Genomic DNA, 21614 nt, shown 5'->3' with positions numbered 1-21614 from the left:
GTAACACCATGTTGATGATTATATCGAATGACTGCATTTATCCATACATTATATTTAAAAAATACCAACAAAACCCACTAAATATTATTTATTTCTGTGATTCAAAGAGTAGTCAAGCGATAAAATACGGAACTCGGTAAAATTACATACATTCTTATCTTTAAAGTCATAAGAAACGAGTGACCGGTGAACAATAATGTTTATCCAAAAGTCTTGAACCAATGCATGCATATAACATAAACTTAGTCTTCTGTGCACGATTTTATAATATTTTGCGCAACCGTATCTTTTGATCGTCATATTTTTTCTCTCTGTGTCTGTCATGATGTGATAATATGGCAGCTACTTAAATATCGTGTTTAGAAGCCGAAGTTTACCAATTGACACCTTATAGTAAACAATCAACAATTAAACTTGGATATTGAGCACTTGTTTAACATGTACAATCAGATAATAGCTTATTTTAAGGACAGATCCATGCGTATTGCGATTACCGGATTTTTACGTGTGGGTCACGCTGATGTCACTTTGCATACGGAAAATATATCGGAGAATTGCTTCCTGGGAAGCAATTCAAATAAAGTAAACTTCTTCTAAATATGAACAAATTAAAGAATTTTCTTCAGAAAAAAGTATATGTACATAAACTACAACGTCTGACTACAACTATCCAAAAATTCACCCCCCCCCCCCAAAAAAAAAACCCAAACAAAACCAACCACAAACAAAAATAAACCCCAAAAAACCCCATGCAAGTACATTAAAAGAAGTTAACAAAAGTTACATGTGGTCTTCGAAGATTTACAGAATGTGATGTATAGTATGACCATTGTTAACACTGAAAGCCTGGCTCTTAATAAAGTACAACTAAGTTGTTTCCTTGGTTGTTTCTGTTGATGATTTTTTAACTAAACAAATAATACCGTTATCAATGTGCCAGTAGTATACGAGACTTCATTGTTAAAACATTTTTGTTGCATTCCGATTTGAGCTCTATTAAATTCTTGCCATTACAACCCTTATAAAGTTTTAATTCTTTGCACTTCACAAGATCTTTCATTTTTCTTTTAAGAAATTAATACTGATTGATATGACTAAACACCATGGTAATCATTTGAGGGATAATTCAATTCAACGCCTTTATATTTTTAATTTGAGTTAATTTGATCAACTGCCTTTTGATTTTAGTAAAGTACTTGTTAACATCACAAGAAACAAGTTTTATTTAAATCTGTATAAACGGAAATTTCTATACATTCCTTACATATATCATTACAATTGAAACTTCAATTTTTCAATTCGATTTAAAAACCATTCACCGTTGCTATTTACCTTATCAACAAACTTTAAAATTAATAGAATTCAAATATTCAATAAATACAAGCATCACTCACTATTCACTTCATTGTATGCCTGTGAAATGATTAAGTTATTCATTTGGATATTTAAATTTTTCACATTAACCGAGCCAACCGTCAAAAAGAAATCATTTCCATTTCAAATTTCGTTTATTTCTTTTTGCTTCGAAAGAATAGCTTTGTACCATTGAGAAGTGAATTCGATCTATCTACTTCAAATTTCAAAAACTTATGTGTAAAACAACCTATTAAATTCAGCGGAAAATTCTCATTATGTCAAATACGAAAGGGAGAGACAGTCCATCGAAATCTACAGTCCGATCCAAAACTGTGATTATGGAAAAATCAAATTTGATCCATCGAAAATTTGACGAAACTATCTTGATTTGTGGAATTTGTTCAAAATGGCTAAACACACCAAGAACTTTGCCGTGCTTGCATTCGTACTGCGAAAATTGTTTGGCAACAAACATTAACGAATTCATTTCACGAAAAAATGAAAAGAAAGACGACAGCAGAAAATCCAGAGAGTATGAATGTCATCAGTGTAAAAAGAACATACAACTAAAGAGTACACATACTCCAAACAAATGGATAGAGGGATTTCCGGTCAATCATTTTCTAATGGATTTATTGGATATAGAATTATTAAGAAGAGGTGAGAAAACCTGCGGTCCGTGTTCTAGAAATGGCGATACAACGGCGATATTGTCTTGGTGTAAAGAATGTCGCGATGGCCTCTGTCAGAATTGTGCCAAAGTCCATAAAGGAATGCGCATATCTATGGACCATACAGTACTTCTAAAGGAGGAGTTTATGAAAGAAATGGAATTATTGAAAGATCTTCAGGAAGAATGCAACAAACATTCCGGAAAAACACTTGATTTATTCTGTGTGTTAGATAAAGAACTTTGTTGTCCAAATTGTATTGCAGAGGAGCACCGAAGATGTGACAGAGTTATTTCGATTTCTGATGCGGTTAAGAAAAGTAAATTAGAGAAAGAGCCAGATTTTCTCAACAAAACTTTAGAGCAATACGAAAACAACATAGACGGAATGATTGGTGATCGATCAAACCACCTGATGTACTTGGAAGAAGAAAAAACCCGACTTCTTGAAAATTTTGCATCGATACGTATCAACATCATCAATATTCTGGATAAACTTGAAAAGAATCTGAAACGAGATATCAGTCAAATCCACAACGCAGAAGTTAAGAAATTACAGATAGAGATGGACATAAGTAAACGAATGCTTTCAGCTGTATCTAACGCTCACAAGTTAATGAATGTGGCTGAAGTACATGCTTCCGATTCTAGACTTCTACATATGATGGAATCCATTAGAACGCAATGTATTTGGTATGAGGACGCCATGGGAAAACTGAGGTCTCAAGTCCAGGATTGTCAATATTTGTTTGAAGTGGGTCATGCTATAGAAATTATGCAAACAAAAGTAAAAGAAATGGGTAAAATATCCGTGCGGTACTCCCCGTCAAAATTACCACCATTTCCAAATGTGATTTCCGTTGAACAGAATAATACCCATTCGAATCTTAATAAGTCTACTCTTTCCTTGCGTGGAAAACGTTCAGAGATGGTAAAAACCTTCAGTGCGCATGAACATGATGAGGTAAATGATAGTTGGTTTACTGGCGCTGCGTTTCTTTCAGATGGTCGGCTAGTTTTAGTTGATAGACAGAACAGAAAAGTTAAACTATTTGCAAAGAATTATCGACAACTCAACAGTATAAAATTCAACTCTAAACCATGGGATGTGACAACCATTAGCCCTTCCGAAATTGCAGTGACACTTCCGGAAGAGCGAGCAATCCAAATTCTAAATGTCAGCGACGTCGGGTTTTCTCTTGGAGATTATTTCATCACAAGCGAAGCATGTTATGGATTGACATATGTCCGTGGTAAATTTTTCACTTTAGCCTACGATGGATTACCGCCATCACTGAAAATCCTGGATACTGATGGAAAAGAACTAGCATCAGTTGCATATGATGACGACGGGTCACAGCTATTTTCCCGGCCTATTTATATAACTGCTAACGGGAAAGGTACTATGATTTACGTTGCTGACGAAAGACGTGGGTCTGTAACAACACTGATCGAAACAGCAGAGCATTGTTATTCTTACTCAAGTGTAGACTTAGGTCACGCCGCTGGTCTTGCTCTCGATAATGAAGAAAATTTGTATGTTTGTAGAAATCACGCAAAGAGTGTACAAGTAGTTTCGCCTGAAGGTGACAGAGTAAAGACACTTATATCTCATGACATGATATCATATCCTCGCGCAATCGCATTTGATGTAAATGATGAGCGCTTGCTTATAACGCAAGGAGATAAGAGTGAGGTGAAAGTGTTCCAGTTAGTATTATAACTAATGAAATCATAAACTTTTATACTTCATGTAGTAAATGACTTTTAGATTATACTTAAAAAATAAACTTGGTTGTGACTTTTTTAAACGCTAAAAAAAGTGTTCATTCATTAACTACACACAATAATGATATAATAATTACCATTTAGTTTACTCCCTTCCCTTTCCAACGCACTTTCCCACATAGAACAGATTCTCAAAATCTGGACACGCGAAACACTCATCAAAACAATATAGAACGAGTTCTGACATTCATCTAGTCTTTTTTGGGTGCATTTGACAAACTATTGAGATTAAATGTCGTGGAGTTGGATACTACATTAGTACCTTAAAATTAGCTGTGTCGGAAGATATCTTAATGTTAAAATTAGCTGTGTCGGAAGATATCTTAATGTTAAAATGTGTGCTTAAATAACTTGAATAATAGTTATAACAGAAACAACAATATATCATTGCTAAAAATTATAAGAAGGGGATGACAATTATCATCACAGTTTGCAAAATAGAATATCAGCTATTTGAAAAAACAAAAAAGAAATAACAAAAATGAAAATAGCTGGCAAAAATTATCAAAGGTACCAGGCTTCTGATTTAATACGTCAGACGCGCGTTTCATCCACATAAGTCTCATCAGTGACGCTCAGATCAAAATAGTTATAAAGCCAAACAAGTAAAAAGTTGAAGAGCATTGAAGACCCACAATTCCAAAAAGTTGTGCCAAATACGGCTAAGGTAATATATTCCTGGGATAAGAAAAACCTTATTTTTTGAAATTTTTTGTAACAAAAAATTTATAAAAATGAACTTATAATTGATATTCATGTCAACACCGAAGTGCTGACTACTGGGTTGGTGATACCCTCGGGAACGAAACGTCCACCAGCACTGGCATAGACCCAGTGATGTTAATAATTATCAAAGGTACCAGGCTTCTAATTTAATACGCCAGACGCGAAACCAATCAAAAATGAGATACTAGTATAAAGTAATGACAATTTGTCACATTTTGACAGGAAAAGATAACATAAGCTTATCAGAAGTAAACAGGAATTTTTAAATAAAAGACTGTGTTGCAGAGAAAAAATATATGGAACTCTATAGGATAATAAATGTACTACATCTAAACATGTTTACAATTAATCACATTCGCGTCTCTTACACTGAAAACCTAAGGTCGGACAATAGAAGTATTTCTATAATACTTTGTAAGGTAACATGAATGTATTTAAATTTTAAAACTGATATGGAAAGGGAAATAAGTCATTTTTAAATGAAACTTTGCCATCTGATATACGGTCTTTAACATTTAAAACAAATGAATGAATTTAAAGTCATTGTATTAATGATTTTGAAAACAAAGAGTGCAGTTTACCATTGAAAGTAATAGTTATTATAGAATATTTAACATGGGAAACCACATTAACAAACTTGTAAGTAGTATTAATTACTAGTATCATAAATGTTTTAGATACATAAAACATCGTCAGTTTGCATTAAAATGACTAAATTCATAAAAAAAAACGCGTGGTTTAACATTGATTATTTATGTAACGTAACGTTACAATGCAAAAGGTTGCTTACCGTTGTTAATGGTACATACGTTGTCATAGAAAGCGACTGTAGGACATACTGTTTATGTAATCCGAAATTCAACTTGTTCGTATTTGCCTCAACTTCTTTATTTCTTTAACATGTTTAATAGTCATTAGTTATGAAGACATCCCTTTTTGTTGCAAAAGAAAGGAGTTTAATGTACTTATTTATTTAACCAAATTTATACTTCTAAAGTAAAACAAACCAGTTCTATTATTTTTGCTCTTCATCTGAGAGTAACAGTGGTGTCTTCAACGCCGAACAACAATATTCATCTTAAGTGGCTGTTCAAAAAGGCCCCTGGTTCTGGCGCGGAATTGTTTTCTAGATATTCATAGACAAAATAAAAATATCAGCGAGGTTAAGAATATTCAGAAGAATGCTTGTGACAATACTCACCTCATAATAATCTACAAATTAAGTAAATATTTAGAAAAAATAAGATGTGGTATTATTGCTTATGAAAAAAAAACTATCCGTCAGTCACAAGCAGGCTTGGATATAAGCAATTTTACGTCACTGTCCGCCCTTCTACAAGGAGAAAAATCAACACAATCAAACAAAACATAATGAGTAATGCTTTTTTGAAACAAAAACAACCAAATATGATAGACGGCAACCAAGACAACTACTGACTAAGGACAGACGCGTAGAGAAGTGAAAATGTTGATACCTGGTGACAACACACCATGATAGTAAACTGTAAACAAATATATATTAGTAATTAATAAAAATTAGTTCAAAGCCAATTACAATTGGTTTATTTATACAATTATAAAAGGTATGTTCCCTATTGGAATTTTGAAAACAAGGATGTAAACAAATAATTAGAAGGAAAATGTATTATAAAAAACACTTCAAGACCATAGTGTATAATTTGTGAAGTTGATACGGAATATTTATCAACAAGGTCTTGTTACCTTCCGATGAACATTTTATTAGAAAAAGGACGAGGCGTTCTTTGACATACCCCTGGTACATCAACTGTCTTCTCAGACACTGGTGACTTTTAGAAATGGCTTAACTCAATAGTTTGATTGATTCTTAGCACAACACAACTTAAATAAAAGGCACAACGTACCTAACTTAGAATACTTGAATTAATAAAAATTAGTTCAAAGCCAATTACAACCAATTTATAAATCATGTTCTCCCAAGCAAAAGTATCAAACAGAAGACATCATAAACAATCTGAAAAAACTATGACCTTGTGCTGTAAAAAGTTTATTAAAAGAATTTATAAGTGTACGTTGGTCGTATCTAAATTTACGGGCACTTTAAACAACACCTTTGTTGTAAATGAGAAGTGATATCCCGTTTATACAGATACAGCCAACTTCAAAACCAAGTATTTTAATCTATGAAAGAATTAAGCGAAATGTTTGATCTATTGAAATTGGTTGTGATGTGTGATTAATGTACTGGCTGTGTGTAGATATGAAAGACAAATATATCAAAAGTAAAAATTACGAAGGAGCATGAAGGTAGATCCTATGATCTCAGTACCAGAGGGACATTCAAACCCATTTGTCAAAAATAAACTGATAAAGCCATGACCAAAACTAAAAGACATACAAACAACAGCATGCAAAACACAACAAAGAAAACAAAATATCGAGAGACACGAACCCCATCAAAAACTGGAGGTGCTCCGAAAGGGTAAGCAAATCTAGCAAAGCTAACCTATCATGCATTTGGTTGTACTATGTAAGTCCTTTTAAGTCGTATAGCTCCTAACATGTCCTTTTGAGTTCCCTATATTTAAAATGTTATATACAAACAAATAATGAAAACAACACGTTACAAATCTCATACATCCGAAGATTAACTTTGCTTCAGAGATTTGTAACATTAGTTTCTTATGATCTAAAAAGAATATAAACGAACAGTTTTAGAAAGGTTTGTCATATCAGAACAGAAGTATAGACTATTGAGCCAGACTGATAGTCCACCTTCAGAGGAATCGACCCAGTGCTGTAAGACAATGAAAACAACACGTTATAGTCATTCGTCCAAAGCACTGCGGTAATTTACAATGATATACCTATTCACAAAAAGACAGATTATGTAACCAATTGCAGGTCAGCATTTATCCTTTAAGAAATAGTAGAATCCTTATCGTATATTTTGACATTTTTATTTCTTGTCTGTTTGTTTTGTTCACGCATCGTTGTCTATGTAATGGAATTTGATGCAACTGTCATACAAGTGGGAGGTTTAGCTAGCTATAAAACCAGGTTCAATCCACGATTTTAATTTCTACATAAGAAAATGCCTGTACCAAGTCAGGAATGTCACATCGTTTGATGTGTTTGAGCTTTTGATTTTGACATTTGATTAGGGACTTTCTTATTTGAATTTTCCTCGGAGTTCAGTACTTTTGTGAATTTACTTTTTATAGTAAGAGCAATTTATGTTAATGACAGTTACAGAAAGTTGATTTAGACTAACGAAAAGCAACAACAAACATAACACAAAATTCATGTAAATTTGTAAAGGGTGTGCCTACATTATATATTTGTCAGTACACATGCCTGATTTTAGCATGTGATAATAGTGTTACAGCACAGCATACGAACTAATTAAAACGACTTAAATAATGTGTGCTATTTATTTCTTTGAATATAAAAAAGAAGATGTAGTATGATTGCCAATGAGACAACTATCCACAAGAGACCAAAATGACACAGACATTTACAACTATAGGTCAACGTACGGCTTCTACAATGAGCAAAGCCTATACCACATAGTCAGCTATAAAAGGCCCCGATATGACAATGTAAAACAATTCAAACGAGAAAACTAAGAATATTTGTACAGGAGCATTATATTATGACAGACATATAAAAATGTTTGAAATAAACAAACACTGTTTTTGATTGTTTTTGTAGTTCTGATCATGAGAAATGGGGAACAAGAACAGTGTATATGTGGATGTAAATCTTAAAGATGAATTCTTGTCAGATGCGTTAAATACCCATAACAAATATAGATTAGTCCATAACTGTCAACCTCTAACACACGCAGAAGATCTCAGTGAACTAGCCCATAAAATAGCATTTTATATTTCTACAAGAAACAAAGACCTAAGGGGTCGACTTACTAAGGACAGACTCGAGAATGCACTTGGAGAAAATACGGCTGTAAAGATATTAACACGAGACCAAGATTACTCAGGTAAACCCCAGAATTCAGACAAAATTTGAATACCTTTTTGGAATTTAAATGTATAGCAACTTTTATCATTGAAGATAAACAAAAACAATGGTAAAATATATACCTTGTATATTCCAAGGAAATTCGCAGTCGAGGTCTTATAGACATTTGAAATACAGTTTTCAGGTTTTGTATACCTTTTTCAAATGCACGACGTTTGTAGTTTATATTAAGTTACAGACGAAAATTCGGAAACGAAATTCCAATTGTAAAATAACAAAGTAGTTATAAGATCATCGGGTTTAGATTAATTGAATTTAACAAAATATCAATTAATTAAACTTAATTCAGCACATTTTATTTATTGTATGTAAAATATAAACGTTTTGTGAAGTTTGTATATTAGACAAACGAAGATGGTTTGAATACTGTCTCTGTAGTTGAAAATGATTTTGTTTATTCTTCATTTGTATATTTCACCCAATGGGAAGTTGTTACTTTACTAAGTATACTGATCTGAAATCCTCAAAATTTAACATCATACATACAGAGCATCGTTGGGCTAAACATTGTTAGACTTGGTTATGCAATTTAAACATTAAACACATTTAATACCAACGGAAGGTTGAGGGAAAATATTTACCACATTAGGGGGAAAATCAATATATATATATATGTCCTACCTACAGACATAATTTTGTATGACATACCCGGAGATATGAAACACATGCCCAAAGATGCTGCTATATTATGAAAATATATAGTTGTATTTCTATTGTATATCTAAAAATATTACCAATGTTTTACTTACCTCTCAATTGTGTACTTATACATCTCTCATACATAACACATGCCAAATGCACATGTCCATCGCACATTAAGACATTCAAAATTTACTTCTATATTCTGTAGTTTGAACTACGCATACTAGCGAAATATAGTAACATCTTCTCATCGATTCCATCTTATGCGAATAATTCTAAAGATAGGCGGAAGATACAAAAGTGGAATTCAAAAAAATGAAATCCAAATTCTTCCAAATGCAGGAAACGGAGTTTTTAGTTAACTTCATATTTGATTTGTTTTTCAAACTATTTTTATTCGATTGCCCTTACGTAAGACTTTCGTAAATAAACTCATCATAGATACCAGAATTGAAATTTTGTATACGAAGCAAGCGTATGGCATATCAAATTTTAAGCCTGTGGTTTTTTTTTTAACTTTGTGATGCCGATGAGGTCACTGGTGGACCCTGAGGGTATTACCAGCCAATTTGTCAGCGCTTCTGTGTAGATATGAAATGTCATTGATACATTAATTATCTGTGCATTAACTGTTGATAAGATGTAGAACTATTCGAAACACAAAATATTTTTTCTACTCCATTCACATAAACATTTGTCGATTAGCACAAACTTTTGAATTCATTGGTCTTTAATGGTTTTTAGCTTCGTACATTGAATTGGTCTTCCAACTGTTTCGAGTCCAGTACCACTGATTACTCACAAGTAGACGAAACGCGTCTAGTGAACTAAATTATAACCCAGGTATCTTTGATGAGTTTTTATTTGTATTTGGTTTGTGATTTCTAGTAATTACTCAGCTCAGAGATTCTTTTCCATTGATAACTCATTTGTTTTATACTATAGGAGAAGAAGTTACTACAGACTGGTATGATGAAATTGAGTACTATAGAAATTATTTTGATAAAGAACCACCATCAGAGCTGAAAAATCCGGATGTAAAAAGTAAGAAAATACAACATTGAGTGAAATGAATGTATATATGAATATTACCATAAATAAGATAAATCTTTATTGGTGTATTTCAAGCAACCAATAGCCCCTGATTATCATTCGATGTAATCCGCGGGTCGAATTCTGTATGAAAAGGGGAACGTTAACCATCATTAAAGTAGAATCGTGATTCGTTATTTCTAAAAGCAGGCATTAATTACCAAAGGGTCATTAAAAACTCATACGACAAGTAGAAGGAATATGTCAAGTTGCTATCTAATTGTTCGTTTCTATGTATGTTGCATTGTCGTTTGTTTTTTGTTGCACTTCAGTGTTCTGTTGTTTCGTTGTTTTCCTCTTATAATTGATGTGTTTCCCTCGGTTGTAGTTAGAAACCCAGTTTTGTTGTCTCTCAATCGATTTATGACTTTTGAACAGCGATATACGTCTGTTGCCTTTATTAACCAATACTTTTAAAGTTAAAGAGAAGTGAAAATTACAACAACTCTAGTTGAAAATATAACTTTTGATCAAACTATGTTTCTATCAACTAATAAACTAAACACAAATAAAAGCTCGCAATACAGTGTTATAAAATATAAACGAATTACTTTGAGCATTTTACAAAAATATATATTTGTTGTTCATTAATTCAACTGAATTCTCAATACATTCGAATTCATTACTGATATACTTGTTAGTGTGATTTTGTCGTCTATTTTACTTGTATTTATTGAGTTACGTGCTATTTGAGGTGGCTGTTAATCTATCGTGTAGTTACCTTTTGTGGTTCTGCTATAAGAAAAGAAAAGGGAGAAGGTTGAACAAAAACAAGTTTACTCTTACATTTGGCATGTGTTGCACCTATTTATGAATCTAATTAATGGTTACCTTCTTTTATATTAAAGTGATTTTGACGACCACATATATTAGTCTCCGCTAAATTTTAAAAACGAAGTAAGCTTAAAGAGGCAGGATCTAAGATTTTCTCACAAATATACATTTATAGTGTACTGTTATACCACTGTCCCAGGTTAGGGGGAGGGTTGGGATCCCGCTAACATGTTTAACCCCACCACATTATTTATGTATGTGCCTGTTAGGAGCCTGTAATTCAGTGGTTGTCGTTTGTTTATGTGTTAGATATTTGTTTTTCGTTCATTTTTGTACATAAATAAGGCCGTTAGTTTTCTCGTTTGAATTGTTTTACATGGTCTTATCGTGGCCTATTATAGCTGACTATGCGGTATGGGTTTTGCTCATTGTTGAAAGCCATACGGTGACCTATAGTTGTTAATGTCTGTGTAATTTTGGTCTTTTGTGGATAGTTGTCTCATTGGCAATCATACCACATCTTCTTTTTTATATTTAACATATAAATTACGAACAAACTATATTTTGGTACACATCTTAACAATCTTTTCGCGCTAGTTTTTTGTTTAATCGGGAAGATAACTTTTGTTGTTATAATAACAAATAATTCCAAATCCGCAACATATTCACAAATTTGACTTAATTAGGTAAAAGTGAACACAATTCTGTAAAATTAAATAAGAATAATAAACTCGGCACGAAAAGTAAATTATATATTAGCATGCCATATAAGATTGGACCACGATACTTATTTTTAAATTATTCAATATATGGTAAAGCTAATATGTTGTTTGTTGCTCAAAACAGTGTTTGATTGATCTTTAAGTTATTGGTCTTTTTTATGTTACTAGGTCGTGGCTTTTTGACGTTTTCAATATCACCTGTAATTCACAAAAATCTTTTTTGGCTAAAAGTATGAAAAAGTACGAATGAAATTAACACAAAGGTGTGATCGGTCATTGACCACACACTTCCAGTGTTCAGTAGTGTATTACATCGTTAGAAATTGCGTAATTCACATACTTACCCTTTTGAGTGATATATATAAATATATATCAAATGCTTTATACAAAGGCTAACAAATCACCTATTCAGCAAGTGTCAATGACAGCAATATGTTAAATGATTGATTAGTAAAATATAGTATCATCTGTCTGATTGAACTATAAGTAGACCCAATAAGAGTGCAATTTTCCTTCTTGTTTTCTCCGTTCAGATATATAACTTTTCTTGTAGTGTTGTGTTCCATAAAAATAATATGTGCCGAACGTACATATTTTAGTGAATGAAATTATAGATCTGTATTGATGATAAAAAAAAATTCTATCTTAAATCATACTCTTTCCTTCTATCATTATCTTCCTTTTTTCTTTAAATCACAGGTGATATTAAAAACTTTGAATTTTTGAAATACAATGACTTTTCTACCGCAGTAATAAATTATTTTAGCTGTATTTGGCAAAACGTTTAGGAATGTTTGGTCATTTATGCTCTTCAACTGCGTACTTATTTGGCCTTTTTAAATTTTTTATTCGACCGTCACTGATGACTCTTTTGTAGACGAAACACACGTCTGGTGCAAATTCCAAATTTTAATCTGGTATCTATGATGAGTTTATTTTCTACAAATATAAAACGATATTCAAAACTTTCGACGCGTATGCGTAAGTTGCGTTTGTATTTATTAGTCTACCGATCATGGCGGTCCTTTGTTTTTGTAAGACTGTGCACTCTAAGAAGCTGAATGGATATATAGTGTGTGTGAGGAATTTCACCAATTTGTTCGTTCGTTTGTTTGATATTAAATCGTTTGTTGTTCATTAGTTTATTGGTTCCACTATTCTTCTTTCTCATTTCTGCATCCACTTCTCATCCTTAATCATTAGATATAATGATGTGAAATTGTCAGATAATTGCGGAACGGTCGACTATTTTTGCATGAGGACAAATTTTACATTGGAAGTCAAGGAATGAACATAATTCGAAACTTCAGTAAATATTTGGGGTTTACTTCCACAGATGTTTCTTTCATATCTATTATTCAAAATGATGAAATGACGATATGTACAAATCACTTTTTTCTTATTGATTTACTCAAGTACTTGCATCTCACAAAGCCTTTATGGGAAACTTGAAAAATGTTGAGCTCTATGTACGATTCTCTTTCCTTTCGAAGAATTTTAATCCAATAAAGATGCCCAATTTTCAATTCAGTCTCATTCTAGCTAGGTTCAAGGTTCACAGTAACAAGGATCACAAAAAAAAACGAGCTGTAAAACTGGTGTACATGGAAAAATCACACAATTTAAAGAAAAAATCTTGTCCCCAAACATTAGTTTCTCAAAACTCAAACCTTGTTAACACTACAGCCATTGCTATAATGTTTCGTTTTTGTCAGGCAACACATGCTTGTGTTCTGTTGTTAAAACATACACACGCACAGACTTTATTAAAACAGGAAGATGCAATTTGCTACTCGAATTCGTACAAGTTAGAACCGGAACAGTTTACGTTAATTGTTCCACTCAATGAATATTTTTAGTAGAGTTATTAACCCACCTTTGGAAGAATACGTGTTGTCATTCGTTTTTGTCTCCCCATCGTTAAGCGATCAGAATTTATATGCTTATAAATAGACCTGACAAGATTGAAATCCTATTGTTTCACGAACTGGACGGTTTATTGTGACATTTAGTATGTAATCTCTGGATTTTTCCCGTATGGGAGTAAATGATTAGCTAAAGTGGGCATATTTTTGGTTGTGTAGGATGTATATATATTCAGCCACATCTGTTTGATTTAGGAACTTTATTTCGGAAACTTTTGTCGGGTGAACACTATTTAATCTGCATGGTAAGGAACCATTGAAACAACTATCTGAGTAGTCAGGAGGTGACTTTTTGCAAGGCAAAATTTCTGTCCCATTCCAACATTCCATTTTTTTCCAGTGGCAGTCTAAATTGTGGTATGGTAAAATTTTGATTTCTTGCTTTTAATTTTTGCTTATGTTCTTTGTCTGAATGCCTTTTTGTGTTTCTTCATTAAATATGACGTATCTTTACTAATACATCCTGTCATTGTGTTACTGTGCTATGGTAGATTCTTGTATTCTTGTCTTTCATTTTTACTAATTTCCTTTGTTTATATGCCTTTTTGTGTTTCTTTTATACATATTTGTTTGTTATTATAGACAGTTGTTTTTCATTCGTTTAATGTGTACGAGATTATGTTTTTGACATTTGATTAGGACTTTCAGTTTTCATTTTTCCTCGGTATTCGGTATTTTTGTGATTTTACTTTCCATCCCTTTTGTGATTTTACTTTTTTCTTTTCGGGACAGTTTTATTTTAAGTCGGCAATTTAAATTTTGTTGGAACAACAACAAGTCATTCGCAAATTGGCACATATACTAGTATTCATTTAACTTTTAATTCACTTGATAATGCAGAAGAGCATAAAAATCTGTAAAATGAAGAGATAACAGACTTGGGGTCAATTACATTGGAATGTAATTAATTAAATTACACATTACATTGCAAAAATGGTCAATTACACTAATTACACATTACACAGTTTTTGAAATGTAATTAATTAAATTACAATTACTTTACTAAAGTAATTAATTAAATTACACATTACATTTCATCATAATATTTGTTAACCAATATTATACATGTATGTATAATGTATGTGTAAAATATTCATGTAAGCATAGTTTAAGCGTTGCATTTTATAATCATGAGTAATTTTAATGTTTAGTCATTTAGTCTACATCTCTCCGGTCTGTACACTTTGACAGCCATTCTCAAAAGTATTTCTATAGGAGCTAATGTGTCATATATCGCTTGATTAGAACATAGAGGTATTATACTTCCATAATCAGTAGATGTGTTGATAAAAGAGGAAATTATTTCCCATTAACTTGCCAATACATTAAGGGGTATTTTGACATCTCAGAAATGAAGTTATTTAAATAAAACATAGCATGAATAAAAAAATATAAATAAATTAAAAAAATCGAATAATAATTATTAAAAGGTATGCTTGTCACAACATTGAAAATAATTTTTAGTACAAACAATGTATATAATGTCTATATCTAAGCAATATTTAGCTAATTAGATAAAATACAAGTAATAGTGGCATTGCCCCTGGACATTTTAATCTGATTAATTGCTGTTTGTTTTTACAGCTGTATAATCCTTTTGTGTATACTAATTTGACAATATGATTGTGTGCAGTAAATTTGAATTCTAAATGAACTCTCATAAAGATATTCCACACAGTTTTTTGCTTTTGTTTAACATGGTGATTTATTACTTTTCAATCTATTTAGTTAAAGATCTTTCTTAAAAACATATGTATTTTTTCAAATCATAAGACTATTCAGAAAAAAATTCTGTTGGTCAAATAAGTAATATAAGAACTTAAGAACAAATTACAGAGAGTATGTGATATCACTATTTGAAAAATAAATATAATTTTACAATTTATATTATTAAACATAAATCCTTATCATAAACACCATAAAAGTACATGTAATTGAAATGTAATTCAAAAGTAATTGAGCATTACATGCTTTTTTCATTGTAATTAATTAAATTACCATTACAAGTAATTAAAAAAATGCTCAATTACACATTACATTCAATTACATGGAAAATTGTAATGCATTACACTTAATTACCTTTACATTTTCAATTACCCCATCCCTGATTTAGATAAGGAAGCTTTGTAGACAATAAATTCTGTTGAACCTGGCTCGAAAAGGAAATCATATGTTAATTATAGATTTTTTTGCCCGGATCACGATACATGTTTGAAAATCAACTCTTCATATGGTATAGCCAATATGTTGTCTGTTGCTGAAACCGGGTTTGGTTGACCTTTAAATTAGGTGTCTTTATTATATTATCATTTCGTGGCTTATTGACGTATTCAATACCACCTGTAATTCACAAAAATCATTCTTTGTAATTAATCTCACACTTTTTTGGGGCTTAAAGAACGAAAAACTGAAAATTAAATTAACACTAGGGAGTGATAAGCCATTGACACAATACTGCATAATAAATTACATTGCAAAATGTTGTATAGGTTAATGACTTGCCCTTATAAATACTTTATAAACGGCAAACTATTCACCTACGCAACAATAAGTTATAATTACCAATGACCTTCATGTGTTAAGTGATTGCCGCATATAATCTCATCTGTCTAAATGAGCTCTGAGAATACCAAAGAATTGTACCATTTCTATATTATTGTCTCAGTTCAGATATATTACTGTTCTGGTAGGGTTATGTTCATAAAAATTACACATGCCGACAATTCTTTTAATCTTTGAAAAAGTGATTGAAAATATAGATCTGATTTTTTTTTACAAGAAATTGCACTTTTTCCCTCTCTCATGATTTTCACCTGTTTTGAATTATATAGAATGATATTGTTCGCCTTTTATTTACGCGTATATATATATGCATCGGGGGTGTTTGTATTAATCATTTATCTAATTGTAAGTATTATTTAATCTTTCATAGTTGTTCTATTTTTTTGTTGGTATCGTTTATGCTGCGCACTCAGAAACTCACGGTATATATAGTGTGTGCGAGTGATTTCGTCCATTTTTTTGTTCTTTCGTTTTTTCGTTCATTTGTTCATTCGTGTTATCTTCCACTTATTAATTTTTTCTGACATTCTTCTTTCTCATTACTGCATCAACTTCTGCTCCTTATCACATGATTTCGTGAAACTGTCAGATAATTGTGTAACGGTCGACCATGTTGACATGTGCCTTACATATCTTTCAGGAGAGTTCTTGGAATGAAGATAACAACATTTGGGGTTTAATTCTTTAGATGTTTCTTTCATATCTAGTTGATTTGTGTATAGATTGTGTAAAGTGCAAATATACCTTACCGACATTCATTACAATCCGGATCAGTTCTGAAATCAAACCTTTTCATGAAGCCACAAATCAGTTGTAGCTTACTGGGCACTGTATGAAACATGTATTTTGCTTTCACCAAAAAGTAGGCTTGTTTAAATCCTAATCTATTGAATCAAAGCATTATTATGACTTTTTGTCTTTAACAAATTGGATTTATAAACAAATCATAGATTCAAAATGTTCCTTTTCTTAACAGTTTCCCTCCGTAAGCTCATTACTCGTGAGCTTTGTTTTGATACCAGCAAGGCATTTTCTAATTTATTGTTTCTCTCTGGATTGGACTCTGAGGGATTGGAATTAAATGCAATATGGTACTAGTATATGATATTGTTCAAAATGTGTGATTACAAAACATACGGAAAAGTGTTTCAAATGAAACGCTTACGATAGCATTTGTATTAGTCATTCTTGAAAAAATACCTCATCTGAGATTTGCCCTAATTTTTGTAAAATTTCATTAATTATCACAAAATATTTTAATATTTGATACCGTGATATTTCATACGGTATTTAAGATAATAATTATAGTTGACATATAAACAGTTACCATACCTATGTATCGCCTTTTTCTTAATTTTACCGCCTTGACCTTTCTGCGCGATAATTTTCCGTCTCAAGCTGCTAGATTGAAAATAATTGTTTTTTTCACAGTCGATGAGAGTGGGAAATCAATGATGTTATAGTATAATACAATGTCTTTGACGATGACTACTGAGTCAAATAACAATTCCAGAATATATATGGTCTTTCAACTATATTTTCTCTGATTTATGTCAAATAAGTTATTTAATATCGTCTTTAAATAGAATGAAGTCGAGAAACTCCCTCTCGATTTCAGAACCGTGCGTTTCTTAAACTATCATAACCAGATCATCCACTTTAAAAACAATGAAACTGTTAAATTTCACGAAAACAAATCCATGAAGTTAGGCCAATCTTTAATTTTATCCTCCAAGAGAAAAAATATGCTTCAGTGCACAGATTGATTGATTTTTTAATCATAAAAAATCAGCGTCTTATATAATATTTATTCATTTCCCTCCTCGTCTTTTAAATTAGTAGTTGAACTACTTAGAAAAAAACATAAGAAAAACTCACTCTAAACGAAACTGATATTATCCAAGCACAATATTTCGCTTTTTGGTAAGTGTCACTAGTATCTAGTTTGAAGGCTTTTAAATGTATTTTTTTTTACAAATCTTCAGTATATGTGATGTAGTATATTATGAAATTATGTAATAATAACTAATTATTAAGTAATTCATATTTTTTTTTATTGAAATAGATTTCACACACTTCACACAACTTTTATGGAAGAATAGCAGAGAAGTCGGATTCGGTAAAGTTAAAGCTAAAAACCGTGTAATAGTTGTAGGCTGTTACAGACCAGCAGGAAACATAAAAGGACAATATCAACAAAATGTTTTACCACCACTTCAAAAATCGGGTTGTTGTTCTTGTTGTTAACTGTGAGGAACTCTAGAACTATTTATAAAATTTCATTTCTTGAAAGGTTCTTATCAGCATTTTGAAGTTTTGAACTACATTTGTTGTTCTAGAATAGTATACTAACATGTATCGAAATGGTTCCCGAACTTTTCGTCAAATGCTTCCACAGCAGTATCTAACTTACATAAACCCCTGTCGAGATTTGTTAAAGATTGCCATATGAAAAGTCTGAAATTGAACCAGATCTATATACATGTAAGTTGTTAAAATAAATGAATGAAGAAATTCAACTATTGATCGAATACTTAAAGACGACGAACACAACTATGCAACGTGCACAAGTCGTACGATGTTGGATTGTGATAAATTACTAGTAGGTGTATTCACACATTGATTTTCATTTATTGAGAATCACCAACGGTGCGTTCACTTTTCAGATTATATAAGGTTAAATGAAATGTAATATATATATTATATTAATTATAGGCTTGGTGATTGTTTTTTTGGAAATGCTTTCATATGCTGCTAATTGACTGCTAAATAAAATAATGAATTTATGTGTCATTGTTTTTAAATTCAAAAATTTGATTAAAGAAGGAAAGAAAACCCAGCCTATCTTGTAGCAGCAAAAAGAAAAGAATGTCCATCGAATGCTCCTAAATCACAACATAGTTCCAACCCGACTATACTATATATAATTGAAAATTCGGCACAAAATGAGTTATCAATTCTTATGTGCACAAAAAAAGCGTTGGGCGAAAAAAGAGAGGGTATGAGAGACGTGTTTAACATACAGAATAATAAAAACCTTAAAAGAGCTTTATTTACGTCATAGACAAAACGTAATGACTTTTTTGTTTCAAAATTATTAAGAACGAAATATTGTAATAATAATTCGTTGTAAACATGTAGTTTTTGTTCAATTTGGTCACAATAACCTTTATGAATGCATTCCTATTGTATTATTTTCAAGAAATGTATTACAAGTCAATAATTCAATACATTTGAATCCGTATCCATGTGACGTTTAACTTAACCCTTAACTTGATATTATTGATGCATGGGTTAAGCATGCTCTGTAATTAGAAAGAAAAGAATGTCAACATTGAAAAGTAAACCAAGGTAGCCAAAAGGAAGAATAATTTCTTTGTCTGATTTAGCCCACAAAAATTATTGTAGTATATGTTATACGATGATTTCCATATCATTGATCTTTGAGATAGAATTAAACGGACCTAGACAAACCATCATCATACGATTGCACGTCCGTCTGTCTGTCTATTCGTGTTTATCCTGCAATTAGCTAACTGTTGTTGCTTTATTTTTACATTTACCTGCTCCCATGCGAGAAACATGTTGATCAAGTGGTTATATTGATATTTCTCTCTGGGGAACTGTTCATTCTGGGGTCCTCTTCGTGGTCCGCGTTTCAAATATGTCGAATTTTTTTTCTCGAAAATTCAAAGGCAAAGATTTGGATTCAAACAATTAATGCATAAGTACCGGGGGTAAATTGCACGTTAAAAACAATTTCGGATAATACAAAATTTATTTGAACTCACTACGAAAGATGGGAAAAGCTCGGCGAGCCTCTTTTTTCGTCCTCTATCTAAATCTCATACAAATACATTTTTAAATTTTCCGACAATGTACATATATTCCCAATGCTGTGATTAGTTCTATTAACGACATTAAAAAAAGGTTGGATAGGAAGTAACCGATAGTCTAATACTTTTACAAGAAACCTTATATTTGCAGATAAGATGGTGATGCAAACTGTAAAATGTTGTGGTTTTAGTACCAACTATGCCAACAATATAGCAAGGACACAAAACATAGTTCATTGGTTTTTTTTAACTTGCAACGATACAATATATTGTATATTCAGATATTCAGGAATACTATATTAGATGATATGACCATCGGCAGTTTTCGATGGACCTCTGGAGTTTTAATCAGATGGCCTCAAATCTGAAATTTGCAAGAAAAACTAGTCTAGATTGTAAATTGTTTCTTTTGTACTTTTGTAAACTATACGTTAATATCAAATATGGGAAATTGAGTCAAACCTCTACTTGCCGACTTGTTTCTTTATTATTATGAGGCTGACTTCATGCAGAAACTTCTTAGGAAGAAAGATAAGAAGTTAGCAATATCCTTTAACGCTACTTTCCGCTATATAGATGATGTTCTTTCACTAAACAATTCAAAATTTTGTGACTATGTGGAATGCATCTATCCCATCGAACTAGAGATAAAGGATACTACAGATACAGTTAAGTCGGCTTCATATCTTGACTTACATCTAGAAATTGACAATGAGGGTCGGTTGAAAACAAAACTTTACGACAAAAGAGATGATTTCAGCTTTCCAATTGTGAACTTTCCATTTCTAAGTAGCAACATTCCAGCAGCACCTGCATACGGGGTATATATCTCCCAATTGATACGATATTCCCGTGCTTGTATTTCCTATCATGATTTTCTTGATAGAGTGTTATTGCTCACAAGAAAGCTTTTAAACCAAGAGTTCCAAATGGTGAAGTTGAAATCATCCCTTCGTAAATTTTACGGACGCCATCACGAGTTGGTTGACCGTTATGGAATAACCGTTTCACAAATGATATCGGATATGTTCCTTACGTCGTAACTACAATTCCCTTCCTTTTCATGAATGTGACCTACCGAATTAGACTATTTACCGGATTAAAATTTTGTAATCACATAAGCAACACGACGGGTGCCACATGTGGAGCAGGATCTGCTTACCCTTCCGGAGCACCTGAGATCACCCCTAGTTTTTGGTGGGGTTCGTGTTGTTTATTCTTTAGTTTTCTATGTTGTGTCATGTTCACTATTGTTTTTCTGTCTTTTTCATTTTTAGCCATGGCGTTGTCAGTTTGATTTAGATTTATGAGTTTGACTGTCCCTTTGGTATCTTTCGTCCCTCTTTTACACAACAGACAAAAGTCAAGTTGGAGAATTTAATCTTTAAATAAACTTGCAATTATCTTTCAGATGTATCATAATGCTCGACTCTCATTGGCGACATGAAGAAGGAACGTATCTTATATCATGACACTAAAGCTTACACTAGTGGATATTGTT

The 21614-nt window shown here is 31.9% G+C and overlaps 2 protein-coding genes across 2 annotated transcripts; both read left to right on the top strand.

Annotated features, from left to right (window-relative positions):
* Positions 1-1447: 1447 nt before the first annotated feature.
* On the top strand, positions 1448-3816 carry LOC139513027 (E3 ubiquitin-protein ligase TRIM33-like). Its single transcript, XM_071301108.1, has one exon. The coding sequence runs from the start codon at positions 1632-1634 to the stop codon at positions 3747-3749; it is 2118 nt and encodes a 705-aa protein (XP_071157209.1). The 5' UTR covers positions 1448-1631; the 3' UTR covers positions 3750-3816.
* Positions 3817-5085: 1269 nt separating this feature from the next.
* Positions 5086-19055, top strand: LOC139513030 (Golgi-associated plant pathogenesis-related protein 1-like). The gene is made up of 4 exons (XM_071301112.1): positions 5086-5179; positions 8234-8519; positions 10148-10246; positions 18343-19055. Exons 2-4 carry the CDS (start codon positions 8249-8251, stop codon positions 18522-18524), a joined length of 552 nt encoding a protein of 183 aa, XP_071157213.1. The 5' UTR covers positions 5086-5179; positions 8234-8248; the 3' UTR covers positions 18525-19055.
* The last annotated feature ends 2559 nt before the right edge of the window (positions 19056-21614 follow it).

Source organism: Mytilus edulis, chromosome 2, assembly GCF_963676685.1.
Source record: "Mytilus edulis chromosome 2, xbMytEdul2.2, whole genome shotgun sequence".
NCBI lineage: Eukaryota > Metazoa > Mollusca > Bivalvia > Mytilida > Mytilidae > Mytilus > Mytilus edulis.
The sequence above is the reverse complement of the archived record's forward strand: the minus strand, read 5'-3'. Positions and strand labels throughout refer to the sequence as shown.